This window comes from Vidua macroura, chromosome 6, assembly GCF_024509145.1.
Source record: "Vidua macroura isolate BioBank_ID:100142 chromosome 6, ASM2450914v1, whole genome shotgun sequence".
In the NCBI taxonomy this organism is placed as follows: domain Eukaryota; kingdom Metazoa; phylum Chordata; class Aves; order Passeriformes; family Viduidae; genus Vidua; species Vidua macroura.
In genome coordinates this window covers 21,110,843-21,135,248 of record NC_071576.1, presented here as the reverse complement: position 1 = coordinate 21,135,248, position 24,406 = coordinate 21,110,843, and the positions used below count along the sequence as shown (strand labels likewise).

Here is a 24,406-nt window from a genome sequence, read left to right as displayed (position 1 = left end):
GTGATCTGTTAATTTCACACTGTGCCACTGAGACCACTGGGATTCATATGGCTGCAAATGAGAGTTAGGTGGGTGGGAAGAAGAGGCGGAGGGGAGGAGAAAAGTGTTGAAAAATGCTGCTCAACTTTCCTTCAGCATGGCAACAAGGGGTTTTCTTGCTGTGGCTGCTGCTGTCACTTCTTTTCAATAGGTGAACTTTCCTTCAGGGGTTTTGTTGTCGTCTTCTATTTACCACACTTATGCTTCTACCTAGAGGTTTTGGGGTTTGGTTGGTTGGTTTTTTAAAACAGTGTAATAAATTCTGGAAGAAGCTCAAGTTTTTGTTAATGTTCAGTCAAACTCTGCTTACTGAGTCACATGTTCATTCTCATTGCAGGAGAGATGTAAAGAAATGCAGATAGCTGAAAAGCTACTGAAATTTATCCATTCTGTTCTTTCAGTGAGGAAAGATGATCTGGTGGGGAGAGCAGAAACTCTGCACCAAAGCTTTAAGGGTTCATTTCTGGCTTGGTCTTTGAATTGTTCGGAGGATCATGGCCTGACATGGGATTTCCAGTTAGGTGTGGGTTCTACAAGGTCTTGGAAATACAGAAGTGCCCAGGTGTGCAATCTCAGTATCAAAGGTGCTGAACAATGATGGGATTTAGTGAAATCACTATGGATGGTGTCTGATGGAGGTTGAAGGGTTTCATTTTATGTTAAAATATTTAAAAATGCTGTCTCTGCTTTGGTCTGTCCTATCTAATCTATAAAATACAGATGGTAGTGTTGATATGATGAAGAAAAAAGGAAAGGATTGAGTCTTGTGGAGTTGCTGTTGCTAGCAAAGACTGTAAAGAAAGATGCTGGGATGGGTTGAACAATTGTTTCTTTGTCCTTGTGGCATTCTCCTAGACCAGAAGTGGTTAATGAACTGATCTCAGGCAGCCTAGCCAGTTGATCCTTTATTATCTGCTTTATTTCTTTCAATTCTTCTTTTCCAACACATACAGGATATAGCATAGTAGGTATGTCCAATGTACATGTACATTTTATTTAAAATCCTGTACAACAGGAGTGACATACCTTTGTCTAGAATGCTGAATACAAAATACCTGCCCAGGAATTAACTTGTAAACTCATATTCTTGTAATCTATGACTTGCATCTTCATGCTTGCTCTCAGATGATTCAGAATCCAGCTACCTCCTTGTGGATGACACAGTAGCTGTAATTCAGAGTCTCTCTGATCTGAAGATTACTTTTTTTGCCCGTTGCTTGGATTTTGTCTTTGCAAGGCTTACCTGAGTAGGATATCAACTGTTAGCTGCAAATCACAGAACAAAGAAAGGCTATTCTGTTAGTGGTGGCTGCTTCCACCAAAAGCATGGCAAGCAGTCCATAAAAGAGAAGTGTTATGGATAAGTGTTATGCCCTTCTGAGGACTTTATCAGCATGTTTCCAGAGGAACCTATGTGATAGGTCAGAGTGTTTGGTTTTTCTTTGGCCAACTTTTATTAACCTATAAAGCCAAATTGTAGCCAGCTGAGGCTTCAAAACTTCAGTTTGAATCTACATTATCAGTGTTCTTTGAGTATGATGAGGCATTGTTCATGGGCCTAATAATTAGCTTTCATTTCTATTAGGGGATCAAACTTCTAGGGAAGCACAACAACCTGGCCATGTTTGTTGGCCTGGCATTACTCCCTATTTTACTGTAAAATTCTTTGAGCAAGTTTGGAACATATGAATTTGACCTGCCTAAGAGGGAATATGTTGCTGTTCCCTCTTCCTTTCTCTGTGTTACAGTTTGCTGTTTTGTTGTGAGGTGTACACTGTCTTCGTGCTCTTTTTACCTGAGTTTCTTGCATGTCCAGGAATGGAACAGTGTTTAGTTTAGTTAGTGCTTTCTCTCTTCTGCATGAGGATCCTGATGGTAATGATAGTGATTAATTGAAGATATTGTGGGCCTTACCCAAATGATTCTCTCAGCTTTATTTCACTCTTTGCTTGTCATCCTTTCTCCAGGACCGAGCACTACCTGCCAGGAAGATTCCTGTGCGAATCAGGGCATCTGTAATCAGCAATGGGAAGGCTTCACCTGTGATTGCTCCATGACTTCATATTCTGGGAGCCAGTGTAATGATCGTAAGTAGACTTTTCAGTGCATTGGTGACCTGTGAGTTCTGATATAAGAGAGCACAGAAAACAGATGATTCATTGTTTTTTCGATTGCAATACAACTTTCCCGGTGTCAAATCCAAACTTTTTTCCTTGGAAATTTCTTTAAAGCCTACAGCGAGTTATTTTTTTTTTCTCCTTAAAGTGAAAATATTCAATTCAGTATGTATTTGTTTTGTTTGGCTGGGTTTTTTCCCCCTTTTTTTTTTCTTTCCCCCTCTTCTTTTTGAAAGCTAACTTCATCAGTCCAATGATGGTAATTGATGTTAATGGAATTCCTGGTTTAGAGAAACCAGGAATGACTTTGCACATATTGTATGTAATATTTTCATAGGTAAAAAATGTCCAGGTTTTGTGTACTGAATTATGCCTTGAGATTTTCACTGAGACTTTGGTGATAAAGGCATGGAATGCATGTAAAATGAGTAATGTTCTAGATAGTAGTGTTCTAAACTTCTAGTGAAATATTGCCTGTGTGCTGAAATGCTGAGTAATGTTTCCAAGAAGGTTCACTTAAAACCACTGATGAGTTAAATACACAGCAGAACCATTGTGCTTCTTGGGGTATTGATTTGCTTAATCTCAAAATGCTGGTGTTCTTGGCCAATTACTACTAGGATCTGTGATAAAATAATTGAACAAACCCCTTAAGTCTGCCTTTAGGGGGCAGATAATCAGCTTTTTGACATTCCCTCTGCTCATCACGATTTGGCCTTTGCTCCTGCCTGGAGGGAACAGATCACTTCAGCTCTACTGTCAGCTTGCTTCTCTTATTTGAGGTGACTGCCCCCTTCTCCTTCACTTGCTCCAAGGCAGGGAACAAAGGAATACATCATGAGTGCTGTAGTAAGCATAACAGTGGTCTTCAATAATTTGGTTCACTGACTGTATAAATGTTAAACCCAGAAAAAACTACTTTTCATTAAGGTATTTGTGGCTGACTTAATTAGCAGTACCAGCAAGGTCTGTGCAATATTGGTACCACAGCACTGTCATATCTGCAACCCTTCCCCTAAAAGTCTGAGACATGACTGAATTGATGGCATATATGACAAGCTGTGTAGCATATGGTGACAGTCATTTCTGCTGAAGGCCAAAATGCCTGCTTTTCTGAGTCATTCATAACATGTAGTGTTGTCTGTGTTGGTCTCCCATTTCTTCCAGCATATTTCTCTCAAACAGGTATTGGAAAGCTCCATCAGCTTTCATACTTTGACAGGGGCTGTATAAACAAGGTACTACTGACACAGATTTATAGATTGTAATGCTATATCTGGTTTTGGGTTGCTTTGGAATTCAGAATGTTTTCTTTGGGTCGAGAAGAAACATTTCATATTGGAGTCACAAGATTTGGTGCCAATTTTTTGCATTTTTATTTTGGTTTGCTTTTATCAATTGGACACCCACTTTCCCACTCTCAAACTACTCGTTCAGTCAATCAGTTTAGACTTGCTAAGCATAACACACAAATGTGTGAAAGAAACACTAATTTGAATTCTGTTGGGTTGCATTTAAATACATATCCAGGAAATCTCTTATGTTATTGATGCTGTGGGGTTTGTTTCTAATGTGTTTGGCTCCACAACTCCAGAACAGTGCCCTTGTTGAGCTGTTACTAATGGCTTAGACTGGCCCAGAAGCATCAGGAAGAGTCAGGTTCCTATGTCTGTAATTGGGGATTTCTTGCTGCTCAGCTGGCAGCTGGAAATAATGCAGAGTAGGGACTTGAAATGAGTGGGGCTGCTGTGGGCAGTGTAGGAGTCAGCCTCCAGTTATCAGGCCTGGCTGGTAATTTACAGATGCAGGCAGAAGGATGTGGGTTTCAAAGTGATCTGGAAAGGTAAGTCATGTGGACTCCTTCTGGAACATGACAAGATGTCATCCTGGACCTTCAAAAAGTGCGTATAACTTTTTTTTTTGGGGGGGGGGGTTGTTTGTTTGTTTGTTTGATTTTGCTTTTGTCATGTATCATGACATTGGAAATAGAGTTCTACTTCGGACTTCCTGATAAAGTAAAGATACATTGTGGGTGTGTAGTTGAGAAGGCTAAAGTCCTGTTCTGTCCTACTTTTTAGATATGGTTCCTAATCAAAGTACAGGCATCTATCAATTGAAGCAATACTCTAGACTGGATTTTAGTGCAAGTAATCACAGGGGGAGATACCTTCTGCGTAATCTGAGGTCTTTTGTTTAGAAATGCATCAGGCTTTTTTGGTAGAACATTTTTTTGGCCCCAGCAATCCATTATATTAATTTAGTAGATGGCTATTTCTACCTTATAAGCAATTGGTGGTCTCCCACTGGTGTAAATATGGAGTATTGAAGTAATTGGAACAGGTCGAGTTTTACACAATAAAAATGATAGCAAAAGGCTGACTTACTGTACATATTTTGCCTTTTTATTTATGTTAATGAAGTCAAGTGTCCACACTGGAAATTTGCATTTTTGTGTATATGATGAAGAATATATCTGTGCCTCTGAGATAGATAAATGGAAAGTATGGTGTTCTTTTCAATTATTCTTGTTGATCTCCTAGATTATCCCTAATTAACTATTGGTAGGTGTGATTTATGTTTGTTTTGTTTTATTATGTGCTAGAGCAAACTTTGTAAAGATATTCAGTCTTATCAGTGCTGAGTAAAGCTTGGTGTGCCAATATGTTTTTCCTTTTCAATTTTTGTCCCAGGGCTAGGCCATTAAACTTCCTAATTCAGATGCAACTGGCTTGGAACTGCTGTTTCTGAAGGGTGAAGAGGAAGCAGTTGTAATTGCCCTTCACCCTTCAGAGGTGACAGAGATGCATTTTGTAAACCTATAGACATGTTTATCCATTCACCAGTATTGCTTAATCAGACTAGGATTTAAATTCCCAGTGGGAATAATGATACAGCCTTTAATATTAGCTGTTTGTCTGTAGCTCTGTTTTAGATGTTCTTTACTTTTTAGGAATCAAGATGCTTCAGAATAAGAAATTAATGGGAGCTATCGGGGCATAGATTCAGTTTTAATATGGTTCATTCTGACTTGTACAACTGTATTGATGCTTATAAAAACCAAACACAGGAATAACCAACAGAAACCCCCTCTCCTCAAATTCATTTGAGAAGGTCCATTGTACAAAAGTAAATTTAAAGGTTTGCCCTTCACACTGGCCAGTACTAACTCCTGAAGTGAAAGGTAGAAATAGAAGCAGTAGTGCTATTCAGGATATACTGGTTCTATTTTCTGTGCCGTTTAAAATACGTTCTCAAATTTTTGAAGTTGTTCTATAGTCTTCAATCTTTATAGATGTTTTAGTCATTTCAGCATCACATTCAATAAATGTGGCCTTTCAACCTATTTTAAGAATCTACATGACTACTCTAAGATGTAGGAAGTCAGTGTATTGCAGTTAATATTAGAAATATTAAACCCTGGCATGCCAGGCTGTTGCTTAGACTGTTCAAATGTGCAACTTTAAGCATGTAAGGTAGCAGAAGTAAAGTTAACCCACGATGTTAGTGAAGTTTCTTGCGCCTGGGGTGAACTCCATCCTGCTAATGTTAACCATGATACATGATGAAAACATGGTAGTTAAGTATTCCAACCTACCTGAGAAGTGACCTGTATTTAAACTATTGTCTATGAACAGCTTTACAGATTCTTTGATTAATTCACATTCTTGTCTGTCTGATGAAACAATAGCATTTTCTGCACAAGAGAGAATGCATAAGAGACATTGGCAGTCTAGCAAATGAAAATGGTATATCCATGTCAAACTAGATAATAGAAAATGCTGGGTTTTACTCAGTACTTCATGCAGATGAGTAACACTGAGGGTCAAGCTTTCCAAGATCAATTGCCAGGGTAACACAAGTATGTATTAGTGGAGGTGTTTGCCTGTGAAAAATCAATGATTTGCAGCAATGATTTGTGCAAACAGAGTATAAATCATCTTTTGAAACAGGTTTTATGTTGTTGTTGAAACAGTTAAATCCATCTGCTGACTATTGATTGTCCTTTTAGAGGGGTTATCTGTTCATTTATTTATAAACTTTGGGTTGTAATAACCTAGTTTAAAACACCTGGTTTAATGACAACTTTTCCATTTGATTGGTAAAAGGAAAAGGAAGCCCAAGCTTTTTGTCCTCTTGTGTTGCTATCTTCATATGCCTGCACTCTCCATACTTTTCAAGGATCCTGTTGATAAGTAACCTTCCGATGAGGTTGCTTGGCTGAGTGATGCTTGTTTTTTGTCTAGGAGAGAAGTAATATACAGGGCTGTTAGGGGCTTTTTTGTGCAATAAGTTGTATTTTTTTTTCACAATCCCTTTCCATGTATTGCATAACCTATATGTTTTTAATGTCTTTATGTGAATCACGTTTGGAGGAGGGAAGGATTAGAGGGAGAGTTATGGTGACTTTGTTCCATTGTTCATTAATTTATCACCGTCACAAGAAGAGCTTTTGGTAACTTCAGTTATGTAATCACAGTGAGTGAGGCTTACTAGCCTCACTTTCTTAGCTGACATAAAAGGAAGGATATCAAAATTAGCAAAAAATGTCTAAGACAAATACTTTAGAGTAAAGCACAGAGTATTTTTGATTGATTAAGGAAGACTGAAGCTGGTCTTAGCCCCACATGTGTGAGATACCAAGGCTGTCAGAGCAGGCCCATCCCTCTTCATTATTGTCCTTCTTTTTTGCACCCTACAAAGTAAGTGAATGTGTATGAAAGTGTATTTATGCTTCTGGAACATAATCTGTAAACTAGGTTGCAGTGGCAGAACTGGTTTCCCTCACACCTGCTTAAATAGCATAGCAGAATAGTCACTAGAAGAGGCTACTAGCAGGGCAAATGGCTAAATAAGCAACCCTTCCTTTATGATGATGGCTTTATTCTGATGTGCTCATGAGCCATTTGCACCCCTAACTTTGTGAGTCACTGAGCAGTTACAGCTCATGCTCTCCATTGCAGGATTCAGACCCCCAGCTGGGAGATGAGCCCTATTCCCTCTGTCTCAGTATTTTGTGTTTTTTATCATCTGGGCCAATTTTTGTCCAGAATTCATGACCTCATTTAATGTCAATGCCAACAAACTCGGCTTGATTTACTTACAGAAACACTCTTCATTGTTCATGTTTAATTATTACCCATTTGTTTCTAATGTGCCCAGCTTACTCACTTACTGAGTCAGAGAGCAAGAGGTTGTTAGTGTGTAGAAAATAAATCTGCATAGACTTCATTAGTCATGCATGGCTAAACCAGTCAGCTGTTTAAATATCAGCATGCTTGGGGATTTGCCTTTGATACTACAGAGACATCCATCCTACATGAAGCAAGAGTCACCTCTGATTTATCTCGAGTGAATCATACTTCATTACAACAGGTCAGACACTCAGCCTACTTCTTAGTTCTCTCCTCATGCTTTGTTCTTGCTTACTTAGTGGTCTTTCACTTATTATAACTAGTGTTTTCTGGCTGATGGCTCATTTTCAGTTCCTAACTTAAGCCTTTGGTGTCTTCTGAGAGTGAATGACCATATCCTCTGAGAACGGGGATAAAAAAGAAGGGGAATGCAATGCTGTACTTTAGTACATGATGTCAATTGTACCAATGTGATTTGAGTTATGAGCTCTGCTTTCATCCTTCTTAGCACTGTTTACTTTCATTTGCCCTGCAGGTCCGAGAAAGGTAACATCTTTAGGGCAAGGAACTGGTGCTACTTGGTAAAGCACCATGCACTTTTCTGATTCTTAGTAATAGCCTGCTACATAATTGCCTTAGCTCTTCAGTGATTTAAGAATGCTCTTTCTTTTCAGTGTATGAAAGACATTTTCCCTCCCCTTAGTAACAGCTTTTAAACGTCAGGTCAGACTGCAGATCAGGAACTTGTTTGCCCCATGCTCCATTTGGGAGTCATCTGGAATGGGCAGTGCTGTCAATATTAGAAGGAGAAATTTGTCTGTTTTGGGGGAGAAAGAGGAAATTTGAGTGACAGGTGCTTTTTGAAATTGCTTCTTCTGCACCTTTCAGCTTCTCAAGGTGCCCTGACATGAAAGTGTTTCCTTTTTTTTAATACTGAAAGCTAGTCAACTTTATCCTTTTGTGATCCCCAAAATGCAGCTAGGTCTCTAGTGAGTAATTTAATTACGATTGCTTCGACAGCTTGGCAGAAGGAGCATTTAGAATGAGAGCTGTAATCAGTCATTGATATCTGTGCACACCTGGCTGCTGTCAGCACATAAGCTATGGTCCAGCCATGCTACAGACTTCAATAGGAAGGAGAGAGACTTTTTACAAGTGGGAGTGATTACAGCCTCTGTTATCAGCCTTTGAGCAGTTCAAGCAGTTAATTCCCTTCCTGGTGCTGTTCACCAGCTATGCCATTTTCGTAAGCATGTCACAGAAGGCTCTTGCCATAATTTTGTTCCTTGTGATCTCTGCTCCCTTTGACAGTATTTTTCTTTAACTTGATGCTCTTTGTTAGTCATGGCAATAATTTTCACTTTTCATCTTAAAAGTAGCTGAGCAAGTGCTACTGTGTCCTATGTGTTTTGCCCCATGAGAGATTTGGCCTCAGAAGCTGTTCCTTCAGTAATGGTGCAGCCAGGGTGGAATCACTGATAAGACACTGATGTAAGTTGGCAGCAGAAACAGAAATGTTGTACAGTGGAATAAGAGTCTCTGTTCTGTCACCCCAAGATCCATTTGTCAATGATGATCTGTAAGCACATCTTTAGACTGAATGTAAAGTAATAAATTAAGTGTTCTAAATTGTCAAGTGCAACAATGATTTGATTAATTTTAAATTTAGCATTTTCTTTGTAATATCCTGCACATGTTCATATTTTTTAAGAAGCAGTAAATGTAAAAACTCAGAAAAATACAAAAAGTCTTCAACTTCAATCAGTTTTACTCTTTAATGATTCTTCTTATCGTAGCTTCTTCACAGAAAATAGTAGAGAACTGAATTTGGAAGATAAGGAAAAATGTATGTAGAGTTGGATTTTATAGGCAAAGGACTTATATTTTAATTGGATTTTTTTTCCCCACACAATGCTATGAAACTTCTGTCCTCAATTGTATTGTCCAAATACTTTTGATAATCTCACACCTACTATGGTTTCATCAGCATGAGGTATTTTGAGTGCCATATGGTATGCAGATAATACCTGTTCTTGTGCAGAGAAGGGAAAAAAAAAAAAACCTTGAAAAATCTGTTTAGTCTTTCAGCTGTTGCAATTGATCTGCAACAGGATACCCAGTCACTAGTCCAGGTGAACACACAGCTGGCTTTGATCATTCCCTCCAATCCCCTATGAGTCTGTTGTAAGTCACACTGTGGATTATGAAAATATGATTTCCATTTGGGCTTACTGTCCTGGATGGAAGCTCTGCCTTACAATAATCCTTAATCTGGTTTTGTCCCACCTGGGCTTTGTGTGGCCTCCCATCTTTGCAGCCCTCAGCTGAGTTATATATGTGTGCTTTTAAGCTGTTAATCTAAACCTGATGTGTGATAAGTGGGGTGTAATGGTGTTAACGAGATGGGGTAGGGTTCACTTGGTGCTTTCCCAGGCAGCATAGAGCTGTTTGCCATAGCACACCCTGTATAGCCTCCTTATTCCTCTTGGGTCCTCAAGGTGATTATTGCTTGTTTCCCAGGCTGTCTACACAGAGAACAGTTTGCAAAGAGGAGCCTACATTTTTGGGTGAGAACAAACAGATGAGAATTGAAGTCAATCTTTTCCATTTTACAGACTAGACTTTGTTTGCAGTAACATTTATAAATACAAAGTAATTATTTAATTCAATAAGGTAACTTCTGATTTATGCCAATAGTTGCAGATCAGAATCTGCTATGGGATTCTCACAGTCCATATATCAAATGTACCTAATTGTTTTGTTTTTAAGATTTATATATATATAGTTTTTATATACCTTAGACTAAAAGCTACCTTTAAGATTACAGTTATTAGGTGGGCAAATCTATGTCATAAAATATTTACAGTGTGGGTAGCTGAGAGAATGCCAACATGCAGAGAGATTCAGGCAGTACTGGAATTCTTGAACTTTTTTCTTCTTGCTGATTTTTGAGCCTGCAAGTCTGGGGCTACCTGAGGATGCTGGTCAGTAGGGACCAAGAGACAGATCTTTTATGCTTATTCGTTGTCTTGCAATGGAAATTGTTAAAAGAAAAACAAAGGCAGGAGGAGTCAGAGGTCCTGAAGGAGATTTTTTGTTCACTATCCGAGCTGCCTAAAGTACTAATTATTTCCTGTCATTGACAGAAGGCTGCTATTGATCTCCAGTGGAGTTTCACTGCATATAGGGACATAGCTTTATTATGTTGCAATCTTGTTACCCAGGAGCTGGTGTATAATCTCAGCTGTAGAACATTGGGGATTAGATGAAAAACCTTAATTACAGTTATCTTAATAATGGTCCCTGAGGGGCAGATTGAAATTGGCTGCTTGGGTACCTGTGAAACAAGCTTTGCACAGGGGAGCACATTTTGGTGGATTTAATTTATCTTTGTGGAGGTGTTTCATTGTGTACTGACATCTGAGGCCTTGGCAAATGCTGGGAGAGCAGTCTGGGACTTCAGTTGCCTTTTGCTGTCCTTAGAGATTTTTGGGACATAAAATAACTTCTCTGATCATGGGAGGAATTAGGCTTTTTAGTAAGAAACCTTAAGAATAATCATATAACTTGAATTCTTTTGGAATGTAAGTGTTAACTGAAACCCCAGTTAGCTAACAGCTGTCTGCAGATGAAAAAGCTTTCAAATCTGTGAACGTTAGATCATTTCAAAGTCTTGGGCGCATACGGAGCTGGTGAAAATTTTGCATGGGCAGTAGTTTAATCCATGAAAACTGCACATTTAGGGCAAGAAAAACTTTGCATATTTCAGTGAAAGTCTTAGAATAGCTTTGAACAGAAAATATGAAGAAATAAAAAAGCAGGATGTGGTTGATTTCATTATTTTCAAAACAAAGCTCAGGATTTATTGACTGCATCATGAGGATGAATTTATTGTGAAAGTTAGCAGAAAATGCTTAAAAACCTGAGAAAGAAGACAACTAATCTTGGTTTAAAAGCATTGACCTAAGTTAGTTCATCCTCCTCTGCCTAGGTTTATTATTTAACAAGCTGCTGGCTTTGACTTCCTGAGGCTCTTCACAGACCTCTGTGATGGAGATAAGCAGCATGGGCTTGTGGTGGCCTCCCTAGTCTAGGATATGCCTTTCTGTGTGTTGCTAACACAGTGCTTGAGAGTGTGGTCTTGAGCAGGATGGGGAAAGAGATTTGAAAATTACTTCATCCATATGAAAGCAGAGTTTGATCTTTGTAGCTTTTGTTCAAGTGTCTCTAGCCTTAAGAGTAATTGTGCTCGTGTCTATTGAGTAACTGTCTCAGATAACATAACTGACCTCTAGACCAGAGTGTCTTGACTAGCCTCTGACTTCAATAATATAACTGCCAAATATAAGCATATTTTTCTTCCAGAGAGACTCCAACATTTATTTTGAAGGAAGTGTGGTTGGGGCTCTGTTCTTCCTCTTGTCTCTGGTCTGAAACCTATTTGCAGTGCTTGACCACAGCAAAACTGGTGTCAGGTTTGCTGGCTTCCCATAACCATCTGTCATATTTATTGTCTTTCTTTTTTTTTTTTTCTTTTTCAGATTGTACTAAATGACCTTCTGTCTGTTACATTTCTGCTCTCTGATCTCAGGCAAATGATGAAGATAGCAATATCACAAGCCATTCATCATACAATTTATAGGTCCCATAGAAGCATCTGTGTCTTTAACAGTTCACCTGTCACAGATAGTTTCATAGTTCAACACCACAAAATGCTGAAGAGAGGGCTAATATTGGTATTTCTTTTTATTACTGAAGACTTCAGCCATCAGGTGTCTTTCACTAGGATATGCAGACTGTCAGAAAAAGTGCCTGTGCTCCAGGTTTGACATTATGGATCCAAGCCAAATGCATGTTACAGAAGGCAGCACCGTTGCTGACATCAGCAGACTCATTTGCCTGCTGCTGTTGTAACACTGGATTGATTGTGTTACCAGTGCAGAACGAACTGAGCAGACCTAGCTCTGTGCAAATGAGCCAAAGTTCTCAGAAGCAGTGACTGTGAATCTGACTGCCAGCAAATAGTTGTAGGCACTCCTGCTGTGTGATATGGGACGAGAGAACATCTGTTTGAGTGACTGTACATGTGTGTGAGAGGCAGAGATACCAGTATCTATCTTGAGTTCAATAGACATATTTGACAGAAATATGTAAAGTTACCCAGTAGGGCATGAATTTGATGTCTTGTAACTGTAGTGTCAGCTCTGCAGAATATGCATTTGGTACACGAGTTGCCATGCATAGATATCTGAAATACCTGTGTGAACTATTGCTGAGCTGTGCACATTTGTCCAGTATATTGAGCTAGGCAGGGCACCATGTTAATCCTACATGCCACATGATGCTGAAGCATATAGTGCTGCAGCATGGGGATTATCCTGAGAATTTATCTTGTTATAGTTACTTGAATGCTGGAAACAGATCAGACAGAATTGTCTATGCTTCACATTGTTTAAAACAAATCATAGGAGTTAAGTGATTGTACTGTCAGTAAAAAAACAATACAGACAACCCCAAAACCAAAACCACTGGCCTGTTCTCTTTTTTTTCCTCTCCATTTTTTGCACTTGTTACCAGTGGCATTTGTCCTATTTGGAAGAGGTTAGAGACTTAAATCCCTTACCCCATCATGCTGAAATAGAGATGTTTCTGATGGATACTTGAAACATAAATTTGTGCTTTGTCTGAAGGGAGGTACCCTCGTGGAGATCTCCACTTGGCTGTGGAATTGCTACTGGTAGCTCATGTGTGTGGAATATAGATAGTTCAAGTCATTTAAACTTAAATTAGGCGTACCAGGGAACATACTTAGCCCAAATATCACATTTAAGAGACATGTACTAAAATAATTATGGGAGCTATTTGACATGCATAGACAATATACATAGTGCTTTCTGTTTTTAAACAACTTTCATCCTGGAGGCCAAGATGAACTAAGAATAAACTTTGAAGTATTTGCTGAAGTGGAGCTGGGTATAACACAATAATTGAGACTGAGCTGAAAGTAAGACCAACTACATCCCTTCTGCACAGAGACCCCTGTATTTGCCTAGCTCCTTTAGAAGTCAGGACACTTAAATGCTTTCTGTTGCACAGATGAATGTGTACCTGTCATAATGTAGAAACTAATCAGGTCTTCATGTTTTCAATAATGCCTGAAAATCCTTATTTATTACCAGTAAGATGTGAACCAGCTGGGTAACTTAAGCTGTTCCTCCTCAGATACTCTGTAAGCATACCTCCATATTTGGGAGAAAATACTGGAAAGGATGGAATAGCTGCTTCTCTGAGTTTCCTTCTTTTTCTAAATGGAAAAGGGCTTTTTTTCGGCTTTTTTCTTTTCCAGTACTAAATAGAGAGAAGTATAGGTTGTTATTCCTGGCAAAATTAGTATTTGTAGACTTGTTTTCTTTGCCCACCTTAAGTACATAAGATTCAGACTTGTAAGAAAAGGGTGCTCACAGCTGTGCTAGGCCTGCTGGCAAATAAAATTCAGTACAGATGGTTGTCTGCCCACACTCTATTTATGAAGAGGCCTGCAGTGTTTATGTTAACGGTGATGAGTTTGAGAGATAAAAATAGGGAGTTGTTTGTTGTTCATTTGTTCTTTATAGATCTGCAGTGAACTTTTTTTTATAAAGCACAAATTCGATACAGAGATTTGTTAACCTTCTAGAAGAGCAGCCTGTCAAAAAGCCAAGCTGCAGACGTCTCAAGTGCTGGAATCATGCCTTGGTTTTTATACTTGTTCCATTCACTCCACGAGATGGTGCTGTGTACCCACAGACCCCAAGCATCCTTTGCTTTAGTTTTCCCAGGTTGTTGGTGGATATTTGGATTATGAAAACTTGAAATGAAGTTAGAAATAATCTCTATCTTCCAGCTGTCTTTTTCGCCTCTCCAAATTAATCTCAGAAAGAGGTTTTCCAAAATCACCTAAGGCTTTGTATAGTCCTCTACAGATTATGTCTTCCTTGATATTTATTGAGTCCTGCAGCTTTGCCATGACTTGAGGGTTTAGGAAACCTTCTGGAGGCTGCTTCCAGATGCCATAGTTTCAGGGCAGACATACTAAAGAGCAAACAGAAAAACTCAGATTGTGTGTTCTTGTCTGTGGCCGTTCCTTGTGGATAGCTTGCTGAGTCAGGAAGATGTCTGCATGTTGCAGTGGTCTGCCTAGTTCCACATTTATTTCTTTATTTAAGTCTTGTGCAAAATGTTCCAGGGCTTCAGCCCTGGAAACTTAAATTATGTGATCTTGTCACTTAAAATAACTAGCAGTTCTGCTGTTCTCATTCTCCTACCATATGTTTTCCTATTTATGGTTTTGGGAGTCATTTTGTGTTTTATTTCTCCTGCTTTCACTTAGATTTGGAGTAGAGCACTACTGAAGGTACTGTCTTTGCAAGGAGGAAACACTGAAAGCTTGTCTTTGAAATGGCTGAAGTCCACTGATCTTCTGCCACAAGGTGGAAAGAGACTTCTTGGGGGGGAAAAGTCACCTTTGACAAACTTGCCAGGGTGTTAGCTGTTCTTGGGTTGCTAAAGCAAGTTTTGTGTCAGTGTGGAAAGTAAAAGAAGCAACTCACTAGTTATTTTTGAAGTTATGGATAGAGAACTTCCCTTTGTTCTGTAGAACAGATTTTTTCGTTACAGAAGCAGGTATTTGGGGTGAAAGGCTTCTCCATCCATTCATTGTGTATCCCTGGAGTCTGCCATTTTAGCTTCCTGATTATCACTCATTGTGTGTTGTAGATGTGTGTCCAGTGTCTTCACAGCTCTGCCTCTCATTTCCTCATGCTTCTGTGAAGAACAGTCTGACCTCACTTGTCCTCCCATTTTTGTTCTTGGCAGTTTTCAAAAGCTTGAACTTGCACTTTACTGCTTTTATGCTGACTGAGAGTGGATTCCTGATTTATAATATCTAGTCTCAAATCCCCATAAGTGGTGTGGAGGTGATTAGTAGAGAAGAGGTACAAAATCTTTACATGCCTAAATGAGGCTGAGACCCTTCCCACTTTTTAACTCCTTATGACTAGTCCTGATTCATGTGGAACAACTGCAATTCTGGGGCAAGTCTGTAGCAGTTTTCCATTTCAAATACCTAAATGCATTTCAGCAGGATTCCTAATGCACATCTTACAATTTTCACAGTTGTTACTTTTCGCTCAGCTTGGGAAATTTAGGACCTAACTACATTGATGACATCATTGTGTAAGGATTGTTTCTTACTCCCTTACCTCAGGACATGTTTTGGATACAAGCAGCAGTTTTTGCCATCATTAATCCCCAAGAGCTGTGGCATGGAAATTCCATGTCATGCATGTTCTCCGGGGCAAGAAAAGCTTCTTATCTGGATACCTCTAGCAAGTTTTTTAAGGTGCTAGTAAATGTTCCAATGCTCAAAGCTCATCTCTGATTTCTTATTCAAATTTTAATTCCCAGATATAACTTCAGAAGTGCTTCTGTGTATCATCAGATATACACCAGAGGGATTTTTAACTTCAGAAGTGATGTTTCTCATCACTTCTCCATCAGTGTCCTGTCTCTGCTACCATGAAAATTTACCAAACAATAAAAGCTAGGCTTCACTGATAGCTTTCTGTCTCTAAGTCCTCCCCACATACTTCTCTGGGGTTGTCTTACCTTCATTAGTAGTTATGGCTTCAAGGCTTAGGGGATTGAGAAATATGATCAAGACTTTATGAATGTGAAGGTGTTTTCTGCATACAATGTGTTACTTGCTTTGCTTTCCTCAAAAGCATGCGTGTTAGCAAATAACTGAGCTCTTCTTGCTGTTCCAGTTAAGTGATTTGTGCTCACTACATATAGATTATACTGAGCTTTGGAGGCCAGTCTGGATCACAATGCAGCAGTAACTTGAGAGCATTTTGGATGAGAATGTTGGGGGCATGGGTGAGGTAGCCTAGCTCAAAGCAGGGCCTGATCTGTGTGGGAAATAGCTGACACTGCTCTCATTAGTTTGATAAGTACAGCTTTGGCCCAACTCACCTTGTCATTGCTGTTATAATGCAGGTTTCTGACTTCTGTGTTGGTGTCTTCTTTCTGACTTGGGATTTGCTGTTTGAGTGGGGGAAATGGTTCCCCAGCTTTTCCATGTGTTTTTTTCTGAAGGCAGCCCAGGACTTGTGCAGAGCAGCAGCTGTGAATTGACAGAGCTTACAGTAAAACAGCAGGAGGACACATCAGTGCAGAAGGGGTTCAACTCTCCAGAGACAGAATTTTTAAACTAGGAAGCATAGAGCAAATTTTCTCTTGCTCCTGTTTGCTTGTGGTTTTTTTGTTAATTTCTTTGTTTTGTTTTTTAATGACTCCAAGTTCCCTTTGGCATTTGTTGCTCCTGTCTTATATATCTTTTTCGTCTGGGAACTGCTAGCTAGAGAAGGTAGTGAGACTATTTGATGTCAAAGAAAGCTTCCTCTTCAAAAGGAGTTGGAAGATGGCAGGGAGGATGAGCTAGTTTGGGATCACTTATGTATCTTCCTCTGGTTCAGATATGGCTCAGTCTCTGAGACAATAACAGCCATTCTGCTGTGATGACCACTACATAGCTTACTTTGTAGGATGTTTTGGCGAACTGGAAGATCTTGAAAAGTTCTTGAGGAAAAGCTTCAACATCAGAACAGTTCTCTTTCTTTTGGCTCTAATTAAGGCTTGTGGTCAGAGAAGTGAGGTCAAAAGCTGAATAAGACTTTTATATTTTCCAGGTAAGTGAATGCTATTAAATAAATGCTGAAAACTGTAAGTTTTAAATTGGAAATCCAACAGGAAATTCTGATGGAACCACTGTTCATGACCTCTAGCATTTGCCAATTACAGCTTTTGACTGGATGTTTTGGTAGTGCTAGTTCTCTCAGAAAACAAAAGTTGAGCTCAGATGTTCTCAGAAACCTGTAAAACTTGTAAACCTGATAATGGAAGTATCTCTTCCTAATTTTCCTAATTGTAATAGAAAAGTCCTTGGTGGCAGAAATCCTATTATTTCACTTAGTCACCAGTACAATACAAACTAGCAAGCACAGTGACCAGTTGCAGCAATATCTAATGACACTTATGAATAACTCTGAATCCACCTGAGAATTACCTTCTGTTTCACACACCAAAGAAAAGGAAAAACCTTCTTAAGGCAAATGACTGTCTGCCTGAAGAAGCAGGGCACAGCAAGGCCCACACTCCTCCTATGCCTGGAACCTTCTGGCCTGGACAGTAAATCTGTCTTCTCCCTTTTGATCTGTGAAACCACCTATGACAGAGTAGTGCTGGAACTGTCTGAGGGCACCTAGGTTCTGTCTCTTAGTGTGATGTTAGTGGTGGTCTTTGTTTAACTGCAACCTTTCCATGTGGAAGATATAGAGCTTTTTCCCTGCAATTTGTACGGAGCAAATTCTCTTTCTTTGTTAGTACTCATAGGGTGCGGTGGATGTCTTCACCTGGACTGCTGCAATCCATGAGTTAGTGTCTTTGCTGTATCCAGTCATCTGTTCATTGAACTACACTGGTTTCTATCATAAGTAGGTATAATAGTAGGTCCTTTTGAGTCTCTGCACGTTGTCTGATAAGTATGGCTGTGTAGACACAGCTTGAGAACCTTAAAATATTTATTTCAACTTAGCTGGGCATAAAATCCAAGTTTATCACTGGTTCTTAAAACAAGTAAGCTCAGTGTTGGCTAGTTCATCTAAAGCCTTAGGGAAAAAGAAGAAAAAATAAAGTTTATTCTAGTAAAATAAAGGGTTAAGTATTTAGAAAATAATTTGAAAGCAATTTTGGGACAGGAGCTTCTGAAAGGATAATTTCTAAGCTTTTTTCAAAATCCTTTCAAAAAGCAATTTCATACTCCTAAATTAGGTTTCTTATTCTCCTGTGCCTAATGTTGGTCTTGTATACACTCTGCAGATTTGCAAAGAGATCACTCAGATAAAATTTTAAACCTCTGCCTGCCACTTAGCTGTGTGTATGGCTTTCCTTTTGTATTTTTTCACAACTTGTCCCTTAGCTATCAGAGTTGCTGGCAGTTCAAGTAAGCATTTTCTTCAGTAGGCAGCTGTGAAGGGTGACCATCTGAATGTTTTCTTCACTGTTCAGGTTCCAAGCAGAGGATTCTTTTGCTGCTATTGTCTACTGTTCTGCTTCAGAAGAAATTAACATAAAATGTTTCACTTGAATATTTATTGATCAAGAGTAGAGGGAAGTAGGAATTGTTTAAGTAAGGTTAAGTTTAGACTGCATGGAAACATCCTCCTATTTTGCAAACTAAATGGAACACTCGCTGATGACAGGTTGCTCTAGAACTCTAAAGAGCCTAAATTTGATCATGACTAAACACAGCTAAAAAAATTGTTTACTATCTTCTGCCATACATGTTACCAGTTTCAGAGGATCCTATTTCACCTTTGACATCATGGGAGCTATTCTTGATTGCATAAATTGGGTTTGTAAGATATCTCAGATGATGAAAGGGAGAATATTTGTGTCATCTGGGCAAGGACACTAAAGGACCGTAATAGCTGAAGAGGTCCAGCAAGGAAGGTAACCTGGAGCCATATACATATAATAGACAGCAAAGAACCAATACCTCTGTCTCACAACTGAAGTATTTTTCATTTTTCTCAGAGCATCTCTGGATGAGGAGGAAGTATTTTCACTGTTTATATGAGGGAAATTTAATGGTCATGGACAGTGGTAATGAATGAAGACAATTCTAGAAAAAACCCTCAGAGTTAAAAAAACAACCAGCCAACCAAAACAAAAAAAACAAAACAAAACAAAAAAAACCCAAACAAACCAAAACAAAAACAAAAAAAAACCCAAAAAAAACCAAAAAACAAAAAAAAAAAAACAAAAAAAAACCAAAAAAAAAAAAACAAAACAAGCCAAACCAAAAAAAATCTGGTTTTTGTAGTAATTACACAACATTATTGTGTAGTCAATCAGAATGCAAAAGTTTTAGGAATGTCTCCTCTCCTCCTACCAACAATCCCTTTGCCTCAGTTCACAAAAGAAATTATTCTTTCTTTAAGTAAGGACTTGTAATGGATTGAGTTGGTGTCATGAAGGTTAGCTCTAGATGTCTACAGAAGCAGGTGTAGCCATGCAGGTTTAGGCCTTGTTGATGCCACAAACAAACCCTTTGGCTCTATGTTCACATGCATTCTAAGTTCACTGGAGATAAATGATTCTTGTTGATCAACACTGAACAGCAATGGATAGTCTGAATGTAGAGAGGAGATATCACTACTCCGTTGCCTAGGCTGTTCCTGAGGCTTTGGAATGATGAAATAATGGTAAGTAGCTGAAGGTTTGTTTCATTCTACATAGATTGGGGCTGTATCTCTCTGGTTTTCTTCAGCTGCTTATGCTCATTTCATTGAGACAAGGTTTTTGATTCCTTGAAAGGGCAACATTGCATACAGTGTGATGAACTTCCTTCTCAGGGAAGGAAGATGTAGACCTCTCTTCTAAAGCAAAAATCTCAACTGTAATCTGGGGGTGTTTCCCTTCCCTACTTCTTACGTGGGGATCTCTGTCCCTGAGCAACCTTGGAGAGTCACTGTTGGTCTTCATTTTGCAGTCTTCCTCTTCCCATTAGGAGAGCACCTTACTGCTGATCAGGTGCCAGGCATTGCTGTGCTATTTGGTTAATGTGATGGATGCCTTTTTCTCTGCCTCCTCGCTGTTTGGAGCTAAAACGTGGGATTGTAAGATAGGAGGTGATTAACCTTTCCTAATGGAGCTGTGCTGCAAGCAGGATCTCACCCACCGCATCTTCATTAGCCTCCACCAAAGCCTGCATTAGCATAGATTAGGTAATTGGTCATTTATAACACAGGAGAAGGAGAGGAGGAAGAGCTTATGAAAAAGTGTCAACTAGATTAAGGGCATTAAAATTTAATTCCTGTTATCCAAGAATTCTGGAAGGCAGCATTTAATCAGGCGTGCAGTTGAAAACCTGCTATCATCAGAGGATTCAGTCACAGTGAACATGGTCTTAGTCTGTGGAAGGAGGTGTACAGTGGTAATGGTTATGGCCTCTGCATGTAACAGTCAGTTTAGGGTTATTTATATAAATTTTGGAGCTCTCATAATTTGCCCAAGGGGACAGAGCTTGCAACTGAAAACCATGTACTGTCTTACATCAGTTAGCTGAAGATTTTCTGAAGAAACAGTGAAGTTTGTGTTCTACAAAAATACCTCATGTGTTTCCTCACTCTATCAGGAACTGTCTTGTCCAGATAACTTATCCATGGACTATTTCTGGCCAATTTTCTGAGTATCCCAGAGAATATCTCCTCAGGGTCTAGGGCTTTCCAAGCACTTTCACCTGAAATGTTTAGAATATCTTCAACTGCCCTGATAACATGGACTATAGAAATGGCTGTCAATGGGGAGTTGCTGGATGACATACAGTTTTTGTGGCAAATCCTCATTTTTTGAGAGTTTTTTGTGTTTTTTTGATCCTAAAATAATGATACATCTTGTATGTGGCCTGTCCCCAGATGCTAAACACGATGCAGCCATAACAAAGGGATGAAGCAAACAGGTCAAACCCTATAATCTGCAGTACTTTTCAGGAAGTTACCTTCCTCCTGTGCTTTATCACTTTTGGCGCCTGCACATGTTGAAAAGATCAAATATTTACCATTCTGTATGGGTGTGCCAAAGACTTGACTGTGTCCTGCTCATAGAAAACAGACACAATGTGTAATGATAACGTTGAGCTCCATCCTTGTATTTTATAGAAAACTTTAATTAAAATAAAGAGGGAAAAAATAATTGGTCTTTTGATAAAGATATTTTATGATCAGACAACAAAACTGCATCTTTCAGTGACTGATGGTCATCAGGAGGGTTGTCTGGCATGGAGCAATGTGTTGAGAAGTATTTCTGTACCCAGGAGCCCCTGGAATTTTTCAACAGTTTAAAAAGGAGGTGACATCTTCTGTCAATGGCTTTTGTAATAAGGTAAAAATTCAGCTCAGGCTTTCTTCATGGGTTTGGCTGCTCCCTAAGTCCCTCCCTTAAAAGCTATCTTGTTTTACCCTTCAGCAGAGTCCAGCTAGAGTGGTTCTTCATGTAGTTGTTCTGGGAGGGCAAGATATTTCAGAACTGTACTTCTGATATGCTGGTGCTGCTGTGAATGGATTTTAGTGTGAAATACAGAGAAGCAGGAGGCTGCAAGGAACCTTAGGAGTCCTTACCTCCAGTACTGTGCTTTGGTAGGGAACCGTATTTCATAATACCTTTTAGAAATGCATGAAGTTTTATCCCTCATTTAGAGCAGCTTTTTGCCCCTGTTCCCTGTAAAGGCTTTTTAAAAGCTTCATTGCTCTGCTGATTAGAAACCTTTGTCTAATTTTCAGTCTAAATTTATTCTTTGGCAGTTTATAACCATCTGTTCTTGTACCAGTATTGTCCTTAGTTAAATAGTAATTTCCACTCCTCAGCTATTTCTACCCCTGGGTGTTTGTGCACAGTAAATGTATCTCCTCTCAACATTTATTTAGCTGGTCTGAACAAGCCAAGACTTTTTAATATTCTTTTTCCCAGACAGGCTTGTCTGTCCCCTGATAGCCTTCCTCTGCATCTGTTTTAGTTATTTTTCCTTGACCAGTATTGTACATGTATCGGCATTTATTTTTGTTCAGAAAGCACAGTCCTGGATTTTTGAACATTTTGTCTTTTTTTAACTGGGTATTATGTGGAAGTATGACTCTTATCTGAATTATGCTACTGGTTTTCCTTGCAAGTTTTACCTTCTTTGATGCTTGGTAAATAGGAATAAATAATGGTGGCAGTGTCTGTGCAGTGCTGGCACAAGACGAAATGAAAACTTGTTTGTAAGCACTGGGGTGTGTGCTTTTCTCCCAGCACTGACTCAGGCAGCTGCAGACCACTCCAGGTATCCTTTTCAGAGGTGCTTTGTGGGCTGGTTGGTCTGGCAGAGTTGTTTCTTGGTAAGCAAACCTTGGTGAACCTTGGCACATTCAGTTACACTGTAGACTCAATTGTACCATACACAGACACCTGCCCCATAGCTAGTCAAACTCCCCTTATGGGCAATGAAGAACAGCAGAATCCTTCAGGGCCTGAATCATCTCGTTCTAAAACAGAGATCTGTTAAGCTTGTTACTGTCTGTTGCTCATGAACATTTTTGTAAATAGGATGGTGCCTTCAGTTAGTTGATTAAACCCACATTTGTAGCTCATATTAGCAAAATGGAGCTGATAGCAGTTACATGTCTTTCAGATCTGTGGTAAGGAAAAGCATAAAGAACTGCAAGGCCATTCAGGGTTTTGAAACTGCATAACGATAGGAGGGGAAAAGCAGAGAATAAATGATATCCTGGTTGAATGATTGCCTGTGGGAAGATCTTGTTTCTGTCAGCTACTAGGAGATTATTCAGTCTCTCTCTTTTGGAAGCTGAGGGCACGTCTTAAGGAAAAAGGGCAAAAAAAAGTAGAAGGAAGAATAAAAACCTACAACAGCTCAAGGGGTTGGAGGACTCCAAGGTAGATGTAGTCCCAGAGTGTGTGGTCTTTTGGCATCCTGGTGAAATCTAGGATTTAATTTTATTTTCTGTAGAACAAGTAGCTACTTCCCTTTTCTTTAGAACCTATTTCCCTGTGCTTCTCTAAAATGGATCAAGTGATTATCACTTCTCTTGGCAAGTTTGGTAGCAAGCCAAGACAGAACAGATTCAGCAGATTAGGGGCTCTTGTCTCTTCTGAAAGAGCATACAGAGAAGAAACCTGACATATGGAGGGTACCTCAGAAGTTTGCTCTAATGCTGAATTTATTGCATGGAAAGAGGTTTGCAACATGAGCCTTCTCATGAGTTCTTCTCAGCAGCACAGCAAGATTTTGGGTTTTTTTTTAAATTACTGGGGAGAGACAGATAAAGGAAACAAACTAGGAGATAAGCTGATGTGCCGTATACCATTTCACAGAAACAGAATAAGGTCACCTATGAGCCACTTCATTTAAAAGATGGGAAGTCTCTTAAAGGACCCTCATATTTTACACAGATAATGTGGATGCTAATGAAAAGGAAGACTGATTAGGAAGTACCTACTAGCCAATCTACTGCTTATTGGTATAATTGAGTAGTATTTTGAGGGTGGCATATAAAAGTAAGCAAGATATGGCATGACTGTAAATGATTCCTGAGTTTTTAAAGTCCTGAACAAGTAAAGAAAGCAAGAAGCACTGGGAAGCATTGGACTCTTAAAGGAGAAGGGGGCCTAAATGAGCAGGCATGCTGCTTGATTTCTTTGATTATTTCTCTCTAGTCTGCCCAACTGGGGCTCACATCTAGTGATAAGATAATTATTTCTGGAGTGCAGAAATGTTCCTGCCTAGGAGAAAAAAATCTTCTGAATAACCTAGTCCATAGAACAGGCAAAAGAATGTGAATGCTATAGAGTATGAGAGATCTGAAGGCCTTGCTGGTGTTTAATGGCAAAAGTGGCAGTATGACCTCCATCTAAAGAACAGGATGCTATTTCTTATGTATAATGCTTTTGAGATATTGGGAAGCTGTTTGCAGAATTACACTGTATAGATGTATAACTCTTTATAAAGTAATTCTAACATTTTTACACTTCATGATCGGTTTTTATAGACTGTGATAAATAAGTACAAGTGTACAAGTATACAAGAAAAAGGGAAAGACCTAACAGTAAGTCTTAGTGAATGTCAATAATCATGTTTTATTAATATATAAGCTTTCCCACAGCCTTGCTGAAATCCCAAAGCAGCAAAATGATCTCTTTTTGCCTGCAATGTACCACCTTTATCAAGTTACTTTTTCTTTACTGCTTGGCTGTTAATAACTGTGTGGCTTTCCCCTTACTGTTACATGAGATCCGGGACTCAAAATGGATGAGTCTTGTTTTTCAGCCCAATTTGAATTAAAAGCAGTGGCAGACAAATGCCACTGCTGAACAAAAAAAAGTCAGAGTGATTTATTTTTACTGCTATTGTCATAGCATCTCTTGGTACAAAGAATGACTCTTTTCAGCTGCAGTTATAGCACTGACTTTTCCCCTTGAGCAGTCTTTTTTGTGTTATTTTGTTGTTTTGGAGGATTTAAATCT

General features: G+C 39.1%; 1 protein-coding gene across 10 annotated transcripts in view; it reads left to right on the top strand.

The window, feature by feature from the left end:
- The window catches only part of NRXN3 (neurexin 3), a 708,775-nt gene that overhangs the window by 186,664 nt on the left and 497,705 nt on the right, over nt 1–24,406 (top strand). For all 10 annotated transcript variants that reach the window (XR_008437480.1, XR_008437481.1, XM_053979714.1 and 7 more), the window contains exon 11: nt 2,007–2,126. Coding sequence is in view for 8 of the 10 variants with exons in the window: in XM_053979714.1 (XP_053835689.1) it covers nt 2,007–2,126 (120 nt within the window). In the remaining 2 variants the exon portion in view is untranslated. The remainder of the gene's footprint in view (nt 1–2,006; nt 2,127–24,406) is intronic.